The 21,593-nt window shown below is 39.5% G+C and overlaps 1 protein-coding gene across 1 annotated transcript in view; it reads right to left on the reverse strand.

The window, feature by feature from the left end:
- Positions 1 to 21,593, reverse strand: part of ADAMTS12 (ADAM metallopeptidase with thrombospondin type 1 motif 12) — a 148,506-nt gene that overhangs the window by 74,699 nt on the left and 52,214 nt on the right. The window contains exon 4 of the mRNA XM_033520470.1: positions 15,632 to 15,806. Coding sequence (XP_033376361.1) covers positions 15,632 to 15,806 — 175 coding nt within the window. The remainder of the gene's footprint in view (positions 1 to 15,631; positions 15,807 to 21,593) is intronic.

The raw sequence follows: 21,593 nt of genomic DNA on the forward strand, positions 1-21,593 counted from the left end.
GTGAACAACCCTCAGGGAAAAGTCTGGAGTTCTGGTTAAGCATGAGGCTCTGTAATGTATGAAAATCTGAGAAAAGGTGAAAATGAAGGCAAGATAGCCAAAGGATTCTGCAGAAAAACTCTCCTTAGTGATGGACAACTTCCTGTACAGGGTACATCACCTGGACAGGTAACATCTAAGGACTGGATCCCCACTGTGTGAAGTCTCCTGACAGCTTCTTTAGTTAGACAAAACAGAGATGGATAACTTCTTGGAGCCACATAATACAGGCTAAATACAGGCTAAAATACAGGCAGCCACAAAGTACAGTTCTGCTTTTATGTCTCTCCAAATTTCAACTGTCTCTTTTAACCATCTAACTGTGAAGTTACATAACCTTACCTTGCTTTTACCTTCAGTGAGTAAAACGCTACTAGTGATTTCAGATTTACTGATAAACACAAGCACCCTGTCGTCCAGGCATGATTTGACTTGACTTGATTGGGAGCCTACCAGTTCAGGATTATCCAAGAAGTGAGGAATGACTTGAGACTAGGAACACAGGCTGAGCAAAGCCTCTCTTCCATCATAACTGCTGAGCACAGCTCATTCCACAAGGAACTGAAGAGAGAAAGGGGTAGTCCTACTCTGAGGGCTTCCATGCATTTCTGAAGAAGAGGGATAACACAGATAGGAATAATGCTGGAGTCCTTAGGAACAAAAAAGGAATGTAGTGCTGAGAGAGTAGCCAGGACAGTCTAAGACTAAATGAATAGTGCCCATCTCAAATACTGTCAAGTCCACAGATGGAACTTGCCGTAAGACAAATCACCACAGTGAGAACTTGAGCTAAGCACAGAAGGGAGGAATTTGCAACAGGAAGGTGCTGTTCCAGGCCTGGCAGCAGGATCTGGTTAGCACATCCTGGTTAACACATACGGACAAAAACTTCTCCTGTGGCAAATGGTGGAAAAGGAAGCACCTGCTCATCCATGTATCACCCCAAGTTATGGGAACACCATCTGTGACCATTTCGTGGCTCCTTGGAACTTGAGCTGTATGGAAGTGGTTCTCCAGGACACCACGTGAATAAGGAGCAATGGGATGGTCCATAGGTTGATGCATAGGTATTGACTGTCTTCTGCTTGATCTCAACCTCCTCCATCCTCCCCCTTCTACTTCTATTTCTCTACCTCACATTCATTGTTAAATAAAATCTGTACTGTTAACTTCAGCATATGGTCTTGTCTGCACCTTAATTTGGGCAGAGGCATCTCTCACAAATCAGATCTTAACATATGCCCAGCACTGTTTTGCCTGCTTATGCTCCCCCATGCAGAATCACAAATTTAAGTGGATTTAAGGGCCTCTACCAGGTCCCCAAGACCCAACCTGTGCACCACAGGAACTCCTCAATGGCTCACCATTTCCCTTCAAGTTAATAAAGAAGAATCAGCCATTTGCATCTCTCTGTGCTTGCAAATGATCGGTACAGAGCCAGCTGGGACCAGCTGCTCCTGCCTCCTCTCCAGCAGGGATAGGAAGGAAGTCAGAGGCAAACACACACAGGCAGCACAGCACAGCTGGGAGATGCTACCACTGCTGTGGTTACCCAGACTGCTGAGTGGTCCCAGAAGGTGCAGCCTCCCTCCACACCGAGACTCTGCTCCAGCTCATAGCTTCACCCTCACAAAAGCTGAATCTCAACAGTTTGGTTAGAAACTGTGTGTGAAAGACACAGCTAATGAACTAAAGATATTTCACATCATCCCACTACTGAGCTGCTCCTTGTCCTGATCTTACAGCATTCTTCTGCACCTCCTTCCCTAACTGCACCTCTTCCCTCCCCAAAACATCAAACTCCCCTCACTGAATACTCGGCAAGGTTCCAGCTCAGCTGTGACCCCCAGGAGCCCAGACATCTGAGCCCCTCACACCATTTTCAGGCCAACTCTCTCTCTCAGATGTCAGCACTCTCTGCCCTGACACCTCCACTGTGCTCAGACTCATTCTGGGTCAAAGACAGCTCAGAAAGTGCTGTTCAGCTCATCCCCCAGGAAACTCCAAACAGCTCTAAGAGTCAAAAACAGCAAGCAGACAGCTGTGCCTGTCAGACCTGCTGTGACAGTGTGAACGTTCATGGCAGAGGCACAGCCCAGCCATTCCTCCCAGCAGTCAGGATCTGGCCACTCTGAGTGAGAGACAGAAAATTTAATGTATGCTAAAGAGTGCTGTGTGCTACTTGGCAGCCATGCCAAAGAATACTGGAGTATTTCACTGATTAGCACAAATATGATCTCATTGTGTGGGAATAGTGGTGAACATGAATATCCACAGTGTTTCACAATGAGAACAAATGCCAGCTCAGCATTTACCTTACATATTAAAAGTTACATGGTGAACCAGAATGTATATTGTAGAGAATACCAGAGGCAACTTTTAAATAAAATTCCTCAGGCAAAGTTATTAAAGATGATCTCTTTATGTTCACCATATAAACTGTCCAGTTTTGCAGCTATTCTGTATGTTTACCATGTCAGGTTTCTGCTACACATTCTGGCATTGGATTGGTATTTTCTGGGTATTTTATCATTCAGTTATTCAAATATGCTCACATTTATAAGAAATAATAGTTTCTAGTTCAGCCTTCAAAAAGTACTGCTTTGATGATATTTCAAACAATCTCTTTCCAGATGTCAACAGACAGGTTACTGAATATGCATATGCAAAGGAATTAGGAAGCCTAGTTGAAACTATCCCTACTGTTATCCCCTTATGTTTTTGGCACTTGCACCACAAAAACATTGGGTAGATTTCAAGAAGACAGACTTATCTACTCTAACCCCCTCAGATGTGAAAGTAATTCAAGAATTCAGATTAAAACACATGGATTTGAGAGAGTTCTCCAGTTATAACATGGTAGTCCAGTTATGAAGCCCTAAATAGAAACAGATCATTTCAAGTCTAAGCATAAAGCAGATAAAATTGATTTGTTCTTTAAAAAATGGTTACAGATGGAAGCTTGTCTTTGTACCTTTGCAGAACTGACTGGTTAAGAAATAATCTGACCTCAGTTCCTAAATATTTCAATAAAAATGTGTGAGGATGCATTTTCTTATACAAATTAACAAAGCATCCTTTAAAATGTATATGGGGTTATTTCACTGAGCACTGGCAATGAGAATTTCCTGGGCTTACAATCAATAGTTTAAAAATTGTCAGCTGCCTTGAAATTCTGACTTATAACACGAAAGGGCAGGAGAATGTTAAAAAAATCATCTAGATTAAACTTTCCCCTTTTTTCAATGTCTTAGCTAAAGTCCATTAACATAGAAAACAGAACCCTGCTTTTTCCAGAACTTACCAGAACTTACCTCTATGTCAGCTGCAGAAACACGAATGGTACATCAAAGAAAATATATCATACAATTCATCAGCAAAACACATAGAGGGACAAGAAGGTGGAAGAAATGTATTCTAAAGCCAAATATAAAGCATTTACACTACTCCCCATAACTTTTAAACAAAACTTTTTCAATCATCCAAGTAGCTGAACAGAAGGTCCATTAGGGTCCCTGTACAAATTGCCAGATTTTATTTTAGTGCTGCATTTCAACATTTTATTTAGCTTATGGGTATAAACACGTTCCTTTTCACATTTGTTTTCTCAAAATTTTTTTTTCAGTTAATGGGTAGCATGCACTAAAAGGACTTGAGAGTGATTTTAAAAGCTAGGAAGCAAGACAGTAATCAGTGCTTTACAAATGCTGTGAAACTTGTGGGAAAAACAGGTGTCCTTGGATTTTAGTGAAGCGAAGATGAGATTTGGTGCTTACATTAGCTTTTTTATGTGTTACTGACATTCTCAGGATTTCTCCAACAATCCCATTCCACAAACTGCACCTGCCTATTAATTCACAAAAGCTAAGTTTATACAGGACAAACTAGAATGTGTTGTAGCACAGTGGACATGGTGCAGGAGACAGAAATTGAAACACAACAGAATTTTGGTCACAATGCCAGTTCCATGTGAGAACCAAGGAAAAATAGCCTTTTCTGAGACTCCCATATTGCCAGAGCTATCTTAGCTGTCTCCCTACAGCCTTCAACCACAGCAACTTTTGCACCCCCACTGCAACCCTCTCTACAGGCAGGATGCTCAGCTCTCCCCTCTCTTTTCTTCATGCCAAGCAGCAAGACAGTAGCTAACTGCAAGCTCAGAAAGTTCTGCAGATCTAGAAGAAACAGCAACCTCCATGCTGAGGAGGGCATATAAAACATACTGGACCAAATAGTGTGATTAGACAGCAAATAAAGCTGCAATTCAATGCAAAGGGTAATCCAGCACTGTCAGGCAAACACATTTTATCTGACAGCTATGTCTGCGTCACCCTGCCCAGTCTGTCACTGTCACTGTCTGCTTTCACCTCAGGATTTAGAAACAGGGCAGTACCAAAGCAATTTCTGTAGCAAGACCCAAGCCTATAAGAAAAGCAACTCTTACCGTTTCACCCACTACCACTGAGTTTTGCTACGTAAAAACCTCAAAAATTACAAATCAGTCTGAAGATGCCTACTGACAGTAATATTCAGAAATTGTTTACCTGAACTAACAAAGCAAACAAATAAGTAATGCCATTTATTTTATAACAGAACTAATTAGCTGTTCTAATGGACTGCAAAAGCCCCTAGGTTTGATTTGTAACATTACATGTACAGGACTTTTATTTCAACTGCTTTTTTTCCCTTGCTTTTTTCTGAAATTATGAAGAAAACAGCACTTTTTCCAGACATCACTCAAAGCTATCATGATTTATTTTCATTATGAAAGGACTGTGAGGAGCAAGATGAGCATGAGCCATTTTGTGTAAACAAGGGTGAAGGCTGGAGAGAAAGGCTGGATCCTTGCCATCAGCCAGCCTTAGAAACACCCAAAATAAATACACATTTCCATAAAATACTGTAGGCTGTTCAGTCCTCTTGGTACTGTCACGTGAGATGAAATTTAAAAGGAAGATGGAGAAAGGGATAGCACTGACTGGCAGGTGTCAACTTAGTGAAATTCTGTGCTCCATTTTCTCCGTTTCTCAATCCTTTTGCACCTATCTGAAGATCTCCATGCTCAAGGTATGCTGCAGACACAGAGGCCACGTTCTCAAGAAAGCACCTCATCAAGAAACATTCCCTGCACTGAAGTTCATTACTCATGAAAAACAGCAACTGTAATTCCTGAAACTTGACATCTCACTCTTAAATGTTCAAACCACAGCTCAAGAAGTATAAAGTACCCCAACTAAATTAATGTATAATGTCTATGATGTGAAAGAGAAACAGTTCTAGAAAGACCAACAGAATAGTTAAATAATGGCTTTTAGTTAGTTTGGTTTTGGTTTAGATTACTAAGGAAAATAAGAGAAAGGCAGTCTGGAATTAATCTTGAACCAAAATGCTGTTCCTTCAAGGTTTCATATGATATCATTAACACTGCATATGCTATAACCTTCTTATCTCTGGACTTACACAACAGAGTTTATTTGGCTTCTCTCTGGACCAGCTGTTGTTTTTTCCATTCCATTTCTCCACTGTATTTAAAACACCACTCACACTAGTATGCCCAAAAAAAGAAAGCACATACTAGCATTTTGAGGGGCCTCCTTGTCCCTGGCTGAGGCCAAACAACCTGCATATCAGATGATGTTACTAAGCAATAGAGCCTTCAACGACTCAGGCTCAGCCTCAACCCTGCTGTGCTTCTGCCACAAAGATTAGCACTTAAAGCACAGCTCTTACAGATGAGAACTACCCCCCTGAAGAAGGGAAGGGGTTGGTCAGTCACCAGAATGAATTATGCTAATATGACATCTTGAAAATTTTAGACACATCCTTAGAAGCAAGTCCTGATAACAACATTTTCCAGCTTCACAACATTTTGAGAGATGACTGTTGAGGCTCTCCTGCTCTAACTTGGCACACAAGATTTCATTCCCCTGACTGAGCCACTGAAGAGGTCCCCATACACAGACAACAGATACTGAAGCAGCAGAGCAGGGGCTTGGTGCTGCAGCTGGGGAGAGTTGATAGAGGCATCTGTACACTCCTGGAAAGAACAAGGGGAGGAACAGCATAAATCACATCATCTCAGGGGAGGCAGCCAACAGCACCTCTGAGGTGAGAGGTTAATAACTCCTGCATGAACTATCCTGCTGGGACAACATCAGCTTCAGGTGAGCCGTGTCACACTCAGCAATTTGTGAATACCACTACAGGGCTAAGGGATATTTCCAGTTTTAGCCAGAGCTTTGAGGGCGATTATTTTCTTTTGATTCCAGTGTCCTATTAGACAGTGATTGCCAGAGGCACTATAACCTGTTGGATATTATAAGCTCATTAATTTATTAGCATTTCTGTCAGGCATGGACTGGAGGTTCACCAGTAACACCAGGTTTAATTAACTGAACTCCCTGTGGTCACTACCCACAGAAAACAATGCCAGAATCCTTCAGAGACAAGAGCAATTGAGGCTTTCACACTAAAATGCCAAGAAGTTTGAAAGTGTTTGCTGAGAACTGGGTTTGAACTTTGAAATTTTCACTTCTGTGGAAAGAGAATCAAACAAAGCCCTGTCAACCAACTGGGCCTTTGTTTTTCTCTAAGTTACAATTTCAGTTTTTATTTGCAAAGATTCCCTGGCTCCTATTCTCTCCAGGAAGCTTTAAGATGATAAAGCTATGTAAATGCATTGGACCAGAAAGAGGGAAAAATGCAGGTTTTGCTGAAAGAAACATCCAGTTCACATTTATCATAAAACAGTATGATTAATTATAGTTCAAGGATAGAAAAAACATCCAAAAATATATATAATGATGAACAAAACCAAGTTACAACCCTAAGCTGAGGAAGAGGTTATTTAGTTATTCATTCTCCAATATAAAGGTTATTTTTGTTTGGATAATTTTCAGCTGCCTGTAAACGTCACCAGCCCAGGCTTTGCAGGAAACTCTCTTCTTTTACTGCTCTCCTTTCCTGTGACCTCCCTGATAGATGAAATTTCAACTCTCTCATCATCTTCCATTTACTCTGAGGAAGACCTGACTGACAGAAGCACCTCACCATGGGCAATAGATGCAAGTGGGATGCTGAAAAGAAAATGCCATAAAGCAGAGAGTGGTTCAGTGAATATTTTATCTGGAGAATGTCAGGCAAATAATGTCAGGCAAATAATGTCAGGCAAATCACGCAGAAAATGACAGGAATGATCCCTTTTTAAAACCAAAGTATTTGAAAGAAGAGTTTGATTGAAATCCAAACCTCTATGGAGCTTGAAGGAACCCAGACTAGAGTCTCAACAGACAACAGTACAGATCAGAGAGGAAGGAACTTGATTCAGCTTGTTTTAAAGTTTGAGCAGGAAAGAAACTTGCTGCTAATTTCAACTTTGGCAGAACGGGGGACAGGCTGACGTTGTGTTTTAACTGGCTCTAAAAAGTATTTAAAATATAAAAAATGTGTCTTTCTGTAGCTTCAACTCAAAAGTTGTTCTTCAGACGAGCAAAATATTAGACCAAGATTTATTTATTAGACCAACTTTTTACAAGAAAGATTAATAATGGACATAAAGGTTTTGGACTTTTTCATTTGAACAAACATTACTTTTGGGACAGTGTTCCTTGAAATTGATTAGAACAGCTTAGAAGAGGCATTCTGTGGCAGTCTAATTTATGTGTACAAAGACTTCATCACTGCTGTTTAAACAGCACAGGAACATCTACTTTTTTACTCAGCTAAGACACCTTATTACATGATGTTTGCTGAAGTAAGTTTAAATTGAGTATTTGCAAGAGAAAAATGTGGTAACTCTAAATGAGATCAGGGGAGAGGGGTGGAAAAATCAATATTCTCTCCTATGCTCTTTCATAGAGAAACCTGGACATGCAAGAAAACAGTTCCACAAAATCTTCAAATAAGTGCAGTACTTAAGGGCAACAAATAAAAACATTTCCTATACCTTTTAGCACGGCAATCTTCCATCCACCTTTTTTTGCATATAGATGGATGTCTATTTCTTTGGGATAATTTCATTTTTTGGGAAAAAAAGGGTGTAATCTGTATGATCTTTCTGTAAATGGTGTCTTTCCAGTCTGTTATTTACATATACTTTACTTCAGGACAGTACAGAAATAGCACAGGGGTGCAGAATATCTGTGATGACCAAACAATTGTACATGTTGTGGAATAAATGCACATGGGGCCATCACTTGTCCCTAAAGAAGGAGGGAGCATACAAGTTAACTGAAGTAGTAGTGGATAGAAAAAATAACCTTCCTAGTTATGCAGTTCCCCTCATTTCCAACTAACCATAAAGCTAATATTTATGCTTAGAGGAATATTATGAATGCCTTTAAAGTACAATTGATCCAAAAGTGTCTCCCCAGGCTCAAGAAAATGGATCCAAGTTCAGGCAGCTGCTGGGACACAAAGAGTGGAAAACACAGACTCAAGCAAGGAGTGGGCAAGCTACAAGGACATATTGTTTCATGCAGAAAAACTGAACTTAGACACCTATTTAAAGTAGGCCACCCACAACAGACAGCTCATCATATCTATCCAACTCCAGAGAAATGAATTTTGGACACTGAGCCCATATCAGTTCACCAGCCCCACAGAATGAGTCCAGCACTTCTAAGAAGAACTGGAAATCTGTGATCTGCCTTGAAATAATAAGGTAATTGTAGTTTTTATTAGAAGGTTCCCAGGGAGCTCAGTATGACTGAGAAATCAGGCCCTAACCAGACTGAAGGCTGAACATCTCTGCCAATACTACTCCATTAATGGATCCAGTGTTCTGAGCAAATTTTCAAACTCCTGCATCAGAAGTGTTTTACCAAATGCAACTTAGCTTTCTGGGTTTTCTATTTCTCCTGTGAAAATGTGGTTTACAATTATACAAGGCTATTGTTATTCTACAAAAGAAAAAAGGGATGGATGTGGTACATAACAGTTTAATTTTAAAGTGTACTCTGTACACTTTGAAAGTACAAATTGCTCTCCATACCGATAGCAGCAATTGAACATTTACATTACCAAGGCATTTGTTTACCAAATCAATTGCTAAACTCAAGAAGTGCAATAGCATCAGACACAGTTTGATAAAGAAAGCAATAGGTGCAGAGCAAAAGCACAATATATTCCTCTAAACCAGTACTCAGTTAGCCATGCTGAATTAAGTTAGCCTAGATGCAGACTGAGACTCCTCAGTCTGATGAGCAGTTAAGCAAATTTTCAATGAAGACACAGAAGAGATCACAGACTACCCTCAAAACTACAGGAAATCAAGTACAGTAAGCAAGCATGGTGTAGTAAGCACTATTTCTTTCCAGTGGCACAGTTACTGAGCAGAAAGACTGGAGAATCATAATGAAGACAAACTTTTCCCTCCTTATAGGTTTGATTCATATTATTTGGAAAATGGTTTGTCACAAAACTTTAAAGTTTATTCAGTCTTTGAGTGAGGTAGCGTGTATGACGCCTTTGGCAACAAGTGACAATTATGACCTTGTAACAACAATCCTGTGTTACCACATTTTCTCCCTCCTCTTGCATAATACAAGCACTCAGGGAATTCACCTTGCTTCAGTTAATAGGAGCAAATGAAATAATAAAAGTAAAATTCCATCAGAAAAGAAAATGATAAATAATCAGGGACTGGGAAAGCATTTCCAGCATTGAGCCATCTCAGGCGCTTGCTCAGCATAAACTTTGATCCATTTGGGTAAACCTCTAGTTTTGACTCCTCACTTATTTAACAGGAGAGGAAGAATGACAGAAAATACAGTATTTTATTCCCTTCTCCTCTACCTGTACTGAGAGCAACTAAAAAACCTCCAATGTATTCCTGAAAACCAAAAGGAAGTTAGAATCTTTTGGTTTCATTCCACGAGGTTGACTGGGGAGGGAGGAAGTGTTTTGATACCAGTTAGCAGCAATTGTCTCATTGACTGATATGATAAACCAATTTTCATGTCTTTATTCCCCAGGTGCCCCACCTCTGAAATGCTAAATATTGCTGTCCACACAAGGAGGCACTCACTTTTTTCAGTTCAGTGCAAACTGTTTAGAGATGAGAGATACTCTGTGTTCTTCTGCAAGCTGCTTGATTCATTGTTCCAGCTTTAAAATAGAGGTCATTCTGACTGAATGTCCCTATTTGTTCTTTTTTTCATGACAAGCATCTCACGAACAGCTCAGACAAGCCAGTTGTAGGAAGAAAAGCCATGCAGGGAGGAAGGTGCTCCTCTCTAAACTGAGGCTGAATTAACCTCAGTTACTAAATTTCAATGTGCCAACTTACCATCGTATGAATAACAGTCTCCGTGTCCTGGAGAAACCAAGCTAACTAAGCTGAATTATAACCAATGTGCTTAAATACAGGATAAACAAATACTGGGAAATTACCATCAACTCTCTTTAAAAGCAACAGAAGTGACAGAGTCTCTACCAGGAGTTCTGAGCTTACAACCAGGAGCCCAAGCCAAGCTGTTTACACCACAATGTCCTTCTAAAATAAAAGAAGGTAGGTTATCACTTGAGAATAAACCATTGCCCTGGTTTATTTTCCTTCTCCTTCTTCAAGTGATTAAAGGAAGGATTTCAGGGTCAAAACCTAGTATTAGTAGTTCATCCTGTACCCTTGCAAGCATAAAAACTGAAGAGAAGCTTTTGATAGTATCAAGTTAATCATCAAAAAGCAAGACCAAGACTGAAAAAAGTCCTCTAGTCAGACAGGATGTACAAAAGGTAGTCACTATCTGAAACAGCTTAATGGCAGTCTAAACTTCTGTTAAATTAATTATGCCATCATCACGCAAATATACTTAAATCAAAATACTTTAAAAACAGTTTTGCACAGACAATGTGAAAAGAAGCTCTGTTTCTTAATTCCCTCTCCCCTCCTCATCATTTTACACAGCAGCCAGCCTCTTCTCTCCATTCTTCCACCCCAGCTTTATTCCATCACAGTTCCAATTTTGGAGCAAAACTGCTCCAAATGCAAAAAATCAGTTTTAAGATGTGTAACTTCTCTGCAGACAAGGAGTTGGAGACCCATGTCAAATCCAAACTAATCCAAACTTCTAATCTATCAAATACTTCAATGCCAAAATGAGGGTAAAAATACATGGCAATTTTTTTTTACTCCTAAAGCTCCAACTAAATATTCTTAGTGATCTATTTTAATATCCTAAACCTTTCACTCCTTAGTTATATATCACAGCCTTCTGCAGCAATCACTAAGCTGCAATCTGAATACACTTAACTGCCCTCACCCTCTGAACAGCAGCAGCCTGTCCTTCCCTCCAGCCCAAGAAAAATAAATTCATCTTATTGAAGCAGTCAAATCAGTTGTATCAGTCCCCTCTTAGTAGCATTTAAGAAGAGTTTCATTACATCATAGCATTTTCACTCACAAACTTCACAAAATCTCTCTTATTTTGAAGGTCACAAAGAAAAACAATACCTTGTGTCAGGCTGAATTGTATGAAACAATGGAAACAAACAGAAGAAATGGGAGATCACCTCTTTTTCTGCAGAAGATAGGATAATTTCTTTTCCCTCACATTATATCTCAGAGCACTGTCAAGTTTTTAAAATAACCTATTTAGAAAAATAAAACAAATTCCTGGATCTTCTGTTTCCTCTCCTGTGGGTACAAAGGATTAGAGAGGGTTTTTTTATAAGGGATAGGGATACTTTTCATTTATCTTTTCTGCTATTTCTCACACATATTTCAAACAGTACAGTAAGACAGTACTAGCAGTGTCCAGTACTGTTATGCTGCTTTCAAGATTAGTAGATTAGTTTTCATGCAGCTAATGACTGAGTCAGTTGGCATTTGCCTGAGCAGCAATGGCAGTGTGCAGAACAAACTTAAGTTCTAATTTATGCAATTTACTGCGATGATTTTTCTCCAAGTATCTGAAAATGTTAAAGGTAATGCCAATTATAAAGTAATTAATGTAATCATTGCAAGACTACAGGACAGTCACTGATTCTAAAGCATTATTGCATGTAGGCGAGACCAGTAACAAGCAGGTTGAACCCTGGATATTCACGCAGTTGTTGCCACAGTAAAAGTTGTTGTTGCACAAGGCTTCTTCCAAGAGACACAAATCTCGCACTAAAAAAAATCAAACCTAGAAAAAGACTGTACTGGAGATCTGCATCCTCTCCCTATTCCCTCCCTTAGTAATTCCTTTACTTTGATGTTGTCAGTATAACATACATAACAAGTATAAGTCTTTATATTCCTTGCTGACAGACAGGTTAGTTTCTGACTAAAAGATCTGTATTATCACCACTCAACTCTGTGCACTGTGCATGACTTGTGAACATCCAGGTGATTCAACTTGTTCAAGCAAAAATCATCACTACACTTTAACTGAATACACACCTAGAGTAAGTCACAGAAATAACTCAACCGTCATAGTTCAATTTAAAAAAGCTTAACAAACTCAGAGCTCAAATAAACAATTGCAGGCACTCTGCATGATGAGTCTCAGCCCACAAGGTAAAAATACCTGAACACTAGCTTCTGTAAGACATACAGCAGGCAACTCTTCATCAGCTAAGCACTAGCTCAGTGGCTGCTCAGGGTTGAAAAAAACAAAATTGAGTTTAACCTATAAAATAGAATTGGTTTTAACAATTAACTGTGAACTGCAACTTGAAAATGCTTTGCCTTGAAGTGATCCCAAAAGGCATTATTCTAAGCTGTCAGTGATGTCATGTGGATGTACAACCTTTCTCGCACCACCCTCAAAAGTGTGAAATACATGAAACCCCGAAAAGATGGTAGAGTCAACTTACTACCTTTAAAATTTATTTATGCAAAAGTATTTACCAAAGACAAAGCAGTGAATACATTTGGCACAGAAAACAATAATTGTATCACTTTCCATTTTTGTTCTGTATTTCACTTCTAACAAGAGCAACTGCTCTGACAATGCGCAGTATCAATAGAAGATGACACTGAATTTTTTCTTCTATCCCTGTTGAAAAGCTGGCTACTCAGAAATGACATAACAAAACACAGAATGGCTTGGTTTGGAAGGGACCTAAAAGATCATCTACTTTTAATCCCCTGCCATGGGGAGGGACATAATCCACTAGACAAAGTTGCTCAGAGCTCCATGTAGCCTGGCCTTGAACACTTCCAGGGAAGGCACATTCACAACTTCTCTGGGCAACCTGTTCCAGAGCTTCATCACCCTCGAGATAAAGAATTTTTTGCTAATATCTCATCTAAATATACTCTCTCAGTTTAAAGTAATTCCCCCTTGTACTATCACTCCAAGCCCTTGTAAAAAGTCTTTTTCCATCCTTCTTGCAGGCTCCCTTCCGGTACTGAAAGATCACAGTTAGTTCACTCCAAAGACTTTTTTTCTCCAGGATGAAAAATGCTCCACCCCTCATCCTGATGTTCCTCCTCTGTGCTGGCTCCAGCAGGTCCCTGTCCCTCCTGTGCAGGGACCCCAGCTCTGGATGCTCCAGCTGGGTCTCAGCAGAGCAGAGCAGAGGGGCAGAATCCCCTCCCTCCCCTGCTGCCCACGGGGCTCTGGATGCAGCCCAGGACACATAGCACGAAGACATTAAGGCGTTTTGAGGAATCTGTAATGGTTATAGGCTGTCACACAAAGGGCAAAATATAATGAAGGAAATGGTTTTACCCCCATGCACTTTTTCACACCGATTCTTTGACTTTCATGATAGCCAAGATTACTATTTGATCAAAAGCAAATATTACCGCTAAAGGCTGACTGGCTCAGTTAAAAATAGAAATATAAATTATAGCTTACTACTTTGTTGGTTCAAAACCAACCTTTGTTTGCCCGCAATATCATGAACATGCTATCACCAGAAATTCATTCACTTTTGAATGAATGACATCAGACAGAGAGTTTATACTGACAAGCCTATTAGAGCAGACTTAGATAATCTAAGTGATGCAGGGAAGTTATGCTCTTTTTCTGGAGTGTCCAGGTACAGCCAATATTCTTCTGTCTCATTCTGCATGACTTTGAAGAAAGACACAAGAGGCAAAAAGTGAGAGGTAGAAAGAAAATAAGAAGACCATAGTACACAGCATGTTCCCAAGGATCTCCTATCTTCTCTCCACACTTAAAATTACTGCATTTTTTAAATAATTATCTCATTTCATCCATAAAAGAAACCTGGAAGACAGTAGGCAAGAACAACTTCCTCATTCTTCACAGGTAAATCTAAAGTAATATCTCTTGTCTAGACCAGCAGTCATCAGAAGTAATGAAAATTCAGGGGGCTATTTGAAACTGACACCAATATAAATATTACCTTTAGACACTCCTGGTTTTTCAAATCCAGGGTTATTTTCTGTTAAGTAGATATATTTTTACTTGATGAATAACAAAATGGAGCAGCATTCATATTAATTTTTGTGGCTTCTCATTAACTTTACTTTCCTGGTATCACAGAAGATTGAGTAACTCTCCCCACCACCTTTCTCGTGTTTTTCCCATTACCATTTTGCACTACCTTGGGCCAGAAAGCAAGAATTGCAATTCAGGTCTGTGACCAGAAATACAGGGGGGTCAAGCTGTTCTTTGCTTCTTTAATTTACCAATCCATATTACACAGCAGTAAAACTTCACCAGCAGTCATGATTGGGGATTAAAAATTCCTACATTCCTCCTTTCATTTCCTATTCCTGGAAAGGAACCAACTTCTCTTAAACCACTGACCTGTGAAAGACAGAAACACATTCCTGTGTCTTCTGCATCTCTACTTGTATGCAACTCAGGCCTTAGGTCAAGTAGGTAATCACTGATTCATCCCTACCAATACTATGCCTGTCTAAATTTTGGTGCAGACTCAGATTCAAGGCCTCAAACATCAGAGAAGCAATACAAAATCTGTATATTTTTGGTGTGAAATAAATCAAATAAATTATTTTACTAAATAGCAGAACTAATTTTGTAATTATGAGATGCCCTCATATATCTACCCTCTAGATATACTCTTCCCTTCCAGCATAGTGTATTAGTTTGTTTTCACAAAAGACATGATCCCGAGTATTACTGCACCAACATCTAAGCTATTTTTACTTCTACAAAAAAAAAACCTTGCTGTTGATGACCTGTACTTCACTTTCAGAATAACTAAATAAAATTCTTTAAATAATCTGCTAACAATCACAGAAAATCTAGAAATCCTAAATTCAAACCATGGATTAGAGGGGAGATATTTTATGCTGAAAATAGAATTCACATGGAAAGAGAACATTTTATTAAAAATAATGCTGACTGCAAATCTTATCCCAAAACTCCTCAAGGATTCAAGTTGCAGCCTCACTGAACAGTTATGGCTGGAGAAAAATTAAGGGGTAGAAAGGATCAATGGTGTCAAAAACATATCCCAGTAGTCATAAGGAGTATTTAACTTTTCAGAAAGGAACTCAGATGGGTGGCTCCTGTGGTGTTTTGATTGAGATGCTCTCATTTTGCATAATCTGTTCTTACAGAATTTTAAAAAGCCTAGCAGAAGGAAAGGCACACACCACTGGAAAATATCTGCTTAAAAAGATTCAGAAAGCAAATAGGCAGAAATCCAGCAAAATTAGTACCATTCAGTCCACATGCTTGTTCCTTTTCCATCGGGATGGCTCGTCTTCTCCTTAAAGCATTTTGAAGGTTATTTGCACCATAAATAATATGAGGATGGGATGTTCCCTCCTTGTGTGGATGCTTTTTAATGGGTTCAATGAAGTAATCCCCATGGGGCAGATGGAAATATCCAGTCTGAAAATAAACACAAAAGAGTTAATCTCTTCTGTTCAGTACTAGAAGTCAAAAATATACTCTTCATACCACTAATCCCAAGTTTTCCTCATATGCCAGTGATTACACTGGAGAAATATGAACACAACAGGTTTTCAGTATTTATTTTGCTGCATACATCTAGGCTGTTTCATACCTCACAGCCATTACAACCCAACGGGAAACAGAAAAAATATCTCCTTCCTAATAACCTGAAACTGAGGCAAAGACTCTCATATTTTTACAAAGCCACTAAAAGGTCAAAAGTTGATTTGCCAAACATGATGCATGAGGAAGAGCTGCATCTTGTTCTTCTGGTGTTTTGCATCCATTCCCCAGAGATCAAGACCAGAATAGAAGCTGTTTCATAAGCGCAAATCGAAATTCTGCTCCCAGCTGCAGTCCCACAATCAATTACCTAACCCATCACACAGGCTAGACTGTGTTTGACTCAGACTATAAACCCTCACTGGAGCCCAGGCCAACACTACAGTGGAAGAAATAAGAAGTTTTCTTGTGAATTAGCAAGCCATTAAGAACATCCAGTAGATCAGCTAACAAAGGCTGCAACACTTCACATGCTGAAATTTTTGTTTCAGCCTCCCTGCTTTGCCTAAGCGACAGGGCCCTTGATACCCATCTGGGCTGTACAGGCTCCTTTTACTGGATCACTCTGCCATGATCACACACTTCCAACCAGGCATGGCCTTGGCCCACTGTGTCTCAGCATTTCGGCAGGGACTGCAAACACTGCAAAACCACTGTATTGCCCTTCCACATCAAGATATATGGAGCAGTATTAAATCTAAAAGCAAAGGATCTACCAACAACCCAGACCACATTGAGGATGTGACAGAGGCTGGGGTATTCCAGTCTCATGGCTTTGTTTCCTCTTCACTTTCTTGCTGTGGTCAGTGCACCCCTCTTAGCCTGTTCTGGAAGAGGGAAAAAAATGCAGCAACACTCTGTTCCTGCAGCTGCTGTATTCAAACACAGAATGACAGACAAATTTTAAAATCTTTTTAAATACTCCAAAGCATTAGGGTTTCTCTGGATGGTTGGGAAAGTCAGCATGAGGCTAAGGACATGTGAATGAAAGAAAACCACTCCTATAAAGCTATAAAATAACCATGGGCTTACAATGAGACAAGGGGCAGCTCAGTGAGATACCTTCTACCTCCACACTGATTGCCACAGGCCCAATACATCCCACAGCAAACTTGTACAAATAAATAACTGTGACTGTCATTTTGCAGTTTACCCAACAGTTCAGAAGATCAGAAATGTTTTCTTTCCAATGGATGACAAAGTTTTGAAGCCAGAGGTTAGTGTTGGTTTGAAGCTGTGTTTATATCCCTAAAGCATCAAAAGTTCAGGACTCATAGTCCCATGTGTTTGTTCATCTGGGATAAGAGCTACTACCTGTATGGGTTTTGTTTTATTTTTGAGAAAAAAGAGACTGAGACTCCTGATTACTAAACAACATACAAAGGTGTTTATGTTTCTCTTTAAATCATAAATTAAGGCATATAAGCAGAGTCACACTACAGAAGCAGCAGTTTTATCCATGTTCACATTGGATAAAACTGTTAGGAAGAGTGAATCCATACAGCAAGAATGCATCTACAGTGGTCAGACCATGAAATCTGTGATCTGGATTTCCTCATCCTGCTCAGGGAATCAATGCACCTTCACAATCCTTGCCCATTCCTTTTCATTCCACAGGATTCAATCTTTGCTGGACATTTGTGATTTGTGACTGGATTATTTGATTATTTTGTGGGGTTTTAAGCCAGTTGGGACCAGGAAGAACTAGCCATCTTCACTTGAAGACCCTGATTTTTTAAAGCAAGTGTCAATAGTCACTGGATTATTGTGTCAAGGTCTATCTGCAACTAAAAAGGCCAGATAATCCTATAAAAGGTGAAGCAATCCTATCAGTGGTAAACTCAAGCTCTCTCATCAATGCTTGCATGTTAAAATTCAGCTGTCTATCCAAGCTGTATGGAGCAGGGAAAAGAGCAAAACTTCATTACATGAATGTGACTGTAAAAGCCCATTTCCAGCATACAGGGGCTCTCCAAAAGCTTCCAGAGACTTCCAGCACTTACTGAACTCTTGTTTTGCATTTGCACTTTAACCCTGCACAGGCTATCCACCAAGAAATTAAATGCTGACACTGAGACCAAAGAAAAAAAAAGACCAATCTTCACATTAAACTTACTTCAAAGCACTGAGGATTGGCAAAATTCCCTTTGCTGATTAAATACATCTTTAGTTTTGCTCTTCATAGCTTTTCTTTTCTGAACTCACAAATATAACAGTAAGAATTTTTCATTTAAAGTCCAACAGATTTCAAGCTATGCAAGTACAATATAATTTTTTTCTGAGGAGTTTGTAGCTTCACCTGCTTTTGACTGCATTCACACAGCTTCAAAACACACAAAGGAGGGCAGTTATGAGAGCCTCATCAGAAAAAAGCTATTCATATTTACATTTATAAAAGGGTTTAGTTATCACCACAGAAAAAAATGACTGCAGAGAAGTTTTCCACGTTTGAACTTCCTTATGAAAAGCTACTATGTAATACAGCAACAGAAATGGTCAGAAAATAGGGGTGGGTGGTGTGTGTTTGTTTGGGGGGGTATGTGTTTCTCTGAAAGCCTACAGGGGAAAATCTACAAATCCATCACAGTAGTTTTTGTAAACTGTTGTTCTCCCCTCTTTCAAATATCACTCTCTGCCCTCAGATTCTGACATGCTGTGGCTGCAAATGTTTAGCATACTGTATTTGGGAGTGCTGCTAGATCATTTAATGGGATTTTTAATTCATGTGCCTCATTATTTTGACACAAACAGCTCCCTGAACACATCACATCTCCTACATTGCGTGTCACTCGCCAAAAGGATAATGATGATCCTAGGACACTTCTGACTTAAAGTTTTCAACCAACTGTTTTGATTTCACTAGAATCTACATTTTCCAGTGGAAAGCACATATTTTTCACATATTTCTTTTGGTCAAAAGCTTGGGGATTTATCAAAATACATTTTCTGGCATATTTTTTTCCAATCAGTTCCATGTGGGAAGCTGAAGCTGAGTCCTGTGGGAAAGGAAAGAGCAGCTTTACCCTTGGCTATGGTTTTGAAATTCTAATACTACCCCAGACATGAGAGCCTGGAATTAGTGGGTGTCAGTATAAAAAGGGAGGGGAAAATCACAATCTGTGGTCTACAGTTACAATAACTGAATCTGTTGATAATAACGAAGAAAAAAAAAATCTGTAGTGAGAACAGTGGAGTTCTCAAGGAGGACAAGTTTTCAACTCCTTGAAACCATACAATATTTCTGACAACAAATTTCATACAATATTTTTGAAAACAGGACAGTGACAGAATCTGAAAATACAGTGAGTTTTAGAAGCAACATGAAACAAAAAGAAGAGGGCAAGATCCTGGTTTTACCTTTAGGTACTTTGTTCCAGATGTTTATTATAACTGAAATACATGGTAAGACAAATTAGGTTTGAATACAAGAATTAAAGAAAAAATTGTGGCATATGAAACATGCATTACCAGAGAAGTGCAGCTGCAAATAATCTAAACTGAGCTGGTGAAGTAAATGATCTGTTAGCATTACACACACTAAATTTATTTTAGCTAATCACTTAGTTCCTTTCTGTATGTCCCTTTTTTCCCCAGGGATCTTCCTTTTTGAATTTCTCATCTGTTCCTATTTCAGCCAAAAGAAAAACCTAGCATCCAGATGAGATTTTTCACTACATCCTCAGACAGAGCTAGAAAAAAAAATACACCTGCCATGATGTCACTCAGAACAGAAAGAGGCTGGGGTTTTTAGGTACTGAGTAATTTGATTAGATTTTTATGAACACAACCCACAGAAGAGGAGAGCACTCTTACACACTTGTACAGAAAAAAACTATGCTTTTAGCACTACTTAGCAAAGAAGGTGTTGTGATGGTGAAACACAGCCTTGTGGTTTAACACAGCTTTGGTCTGAAACTAAAATAGTTTAATTTTAGGACAAAGTAATTAGAAGAACAGAATACTATCATTCCATGAGATTTTACTTTCTTTTGTCACACTTGCTATAATATTTTAGGAACTGCCAGAAAACTGGCCAGAGGTGCAGAGTTAAGCCCTAAACAATGCGGACTCAGAAAGTTCAGATACAGAGGACAGAGAGGAAAACAGTCAAATTTACAGCAAGATGGACTTTTTTAGAAGAAAATAAGGTATCTGGAGAGGAAGGATTTTCTGACATCCTCCAGTTCCCAGGTTCCTAAGAGACAGACATCAGTTCAGGACACTTCAGAGAGATGGGTCTTTCTGGCTGGGGTCATATCCCTCAGCAAAGGAGAGAAATCAAGTCTCTAGTGCCATGCCTATCAGCTACCATACAACTACTTAAAATACACAATCACTCAGCTGAGAGTCTTGGCAGAGAATCAATACTCTGGGTTATAGCACCAGCTTGACGGTGACCACACTCAACTTCATTTCTTTTTTTCACACTTCCTGGATGTAAGTTATCTAGGGTAAGTCTTAAGAAGCTAAGGCATTAAAAACCCCCAGCTTTTGTAAAAACATGTAAGAGAAGCAAACAGTTCAAAATATGTCTTAATTTGTCCCTCAGCTGTGCCACAGATACAGTTCATTAAATAATTTTGAACTGTGTGTCACTTCTGTGGACCTTGAACTCAATGCAAGCTTTGCATCTCACACAGAATCTGAAGCAGCCTAGGTACACTAATTTCTACTGAAGGAAATTCTCTGTGAAATTAATCTTCTGTAGGGACTGCAGCATGCTCACTTGAAAATGTACAACTTGGAACACACCATTTTAAAAGACATCTTTGTTCATGCTTCATTCAGATCCTGGCATCCTCCACTACCATCTTTATTGTCCATCCTAAAAACATCCATTATTTCTTGTGTTTTGTGACTTTCCTTAAGAATAAACAGTCCACTTGTGAGTTCCCTGTTGCTGCAGCTTTCTACAATATTTGCACTGTAGAAATATCACATCTCCTTTTCTCACTGCAGATCCACAAATGATGATAATTGCCTGGCCATGAAGTTTCTTTGAGCCTTGTTAGGTAGCATCTCTGCAGCTTTGAAATCCAGCAGTTCATGAAGAACATGAAGCTCCTGTTTCTGTAACTGTGCCCAGCAGCAGTCACTTCATGTTGTCCAGCTCCTTTCCACATTCTCACTATACTTTTTGAAGTCCCATTGGATCCACACAAGCCAAAACTGTCCTTCTTTGCTACACTTAAAGCTCAGACTATTAAATTCCAACAGAGTAGAATTTTTTTGTCCACTAGAGTACTAGCAACAGGACATTTTTATGGTCTTGAAATAGAGCAAAGATAATATTAAATAAATTTTACTCAGCTCTCAATGCTGGTTATAGTAAGCTGAAACAAGGTGTGTTTGCCAAATGCTGAGCATCCAGCAGGTAGATGGCATGGCAATTACTGATTAATAATTCATTAACTCAATCTTCTTCTATTTACTAGTGTGATTCTCACACTGCTGCTGAGACAGATCACCAAGGACTGCCTGAAGTTCAGACTCTGAAGGTCTGAGGGTCCTTCTGTCAGTACTGCCTTGTTGCTCAGTTGCTGCTGAGTCCCCTGGGTCTTTGAGGAAGACAAGGTCACAGTTCTTTGGGCTGCCTGATCTGGTGACACCTCTGGGTGAGGTGACAGCCCACCAGCACAGCCCAGGTGCATGGTCCCTCAC

Source organism: Parus major, chromosome Z, assembly GCF_001522545.3.
Source record: "Parus major isolate Abel chromosome Z, Parus_major1.1, whole genome shotgun sequence".
Lineage (NCBI taxonomy): Eukaryota > Metazoa > Chordata > Aves > Passeriformes > Paridae > Parus > Parus major.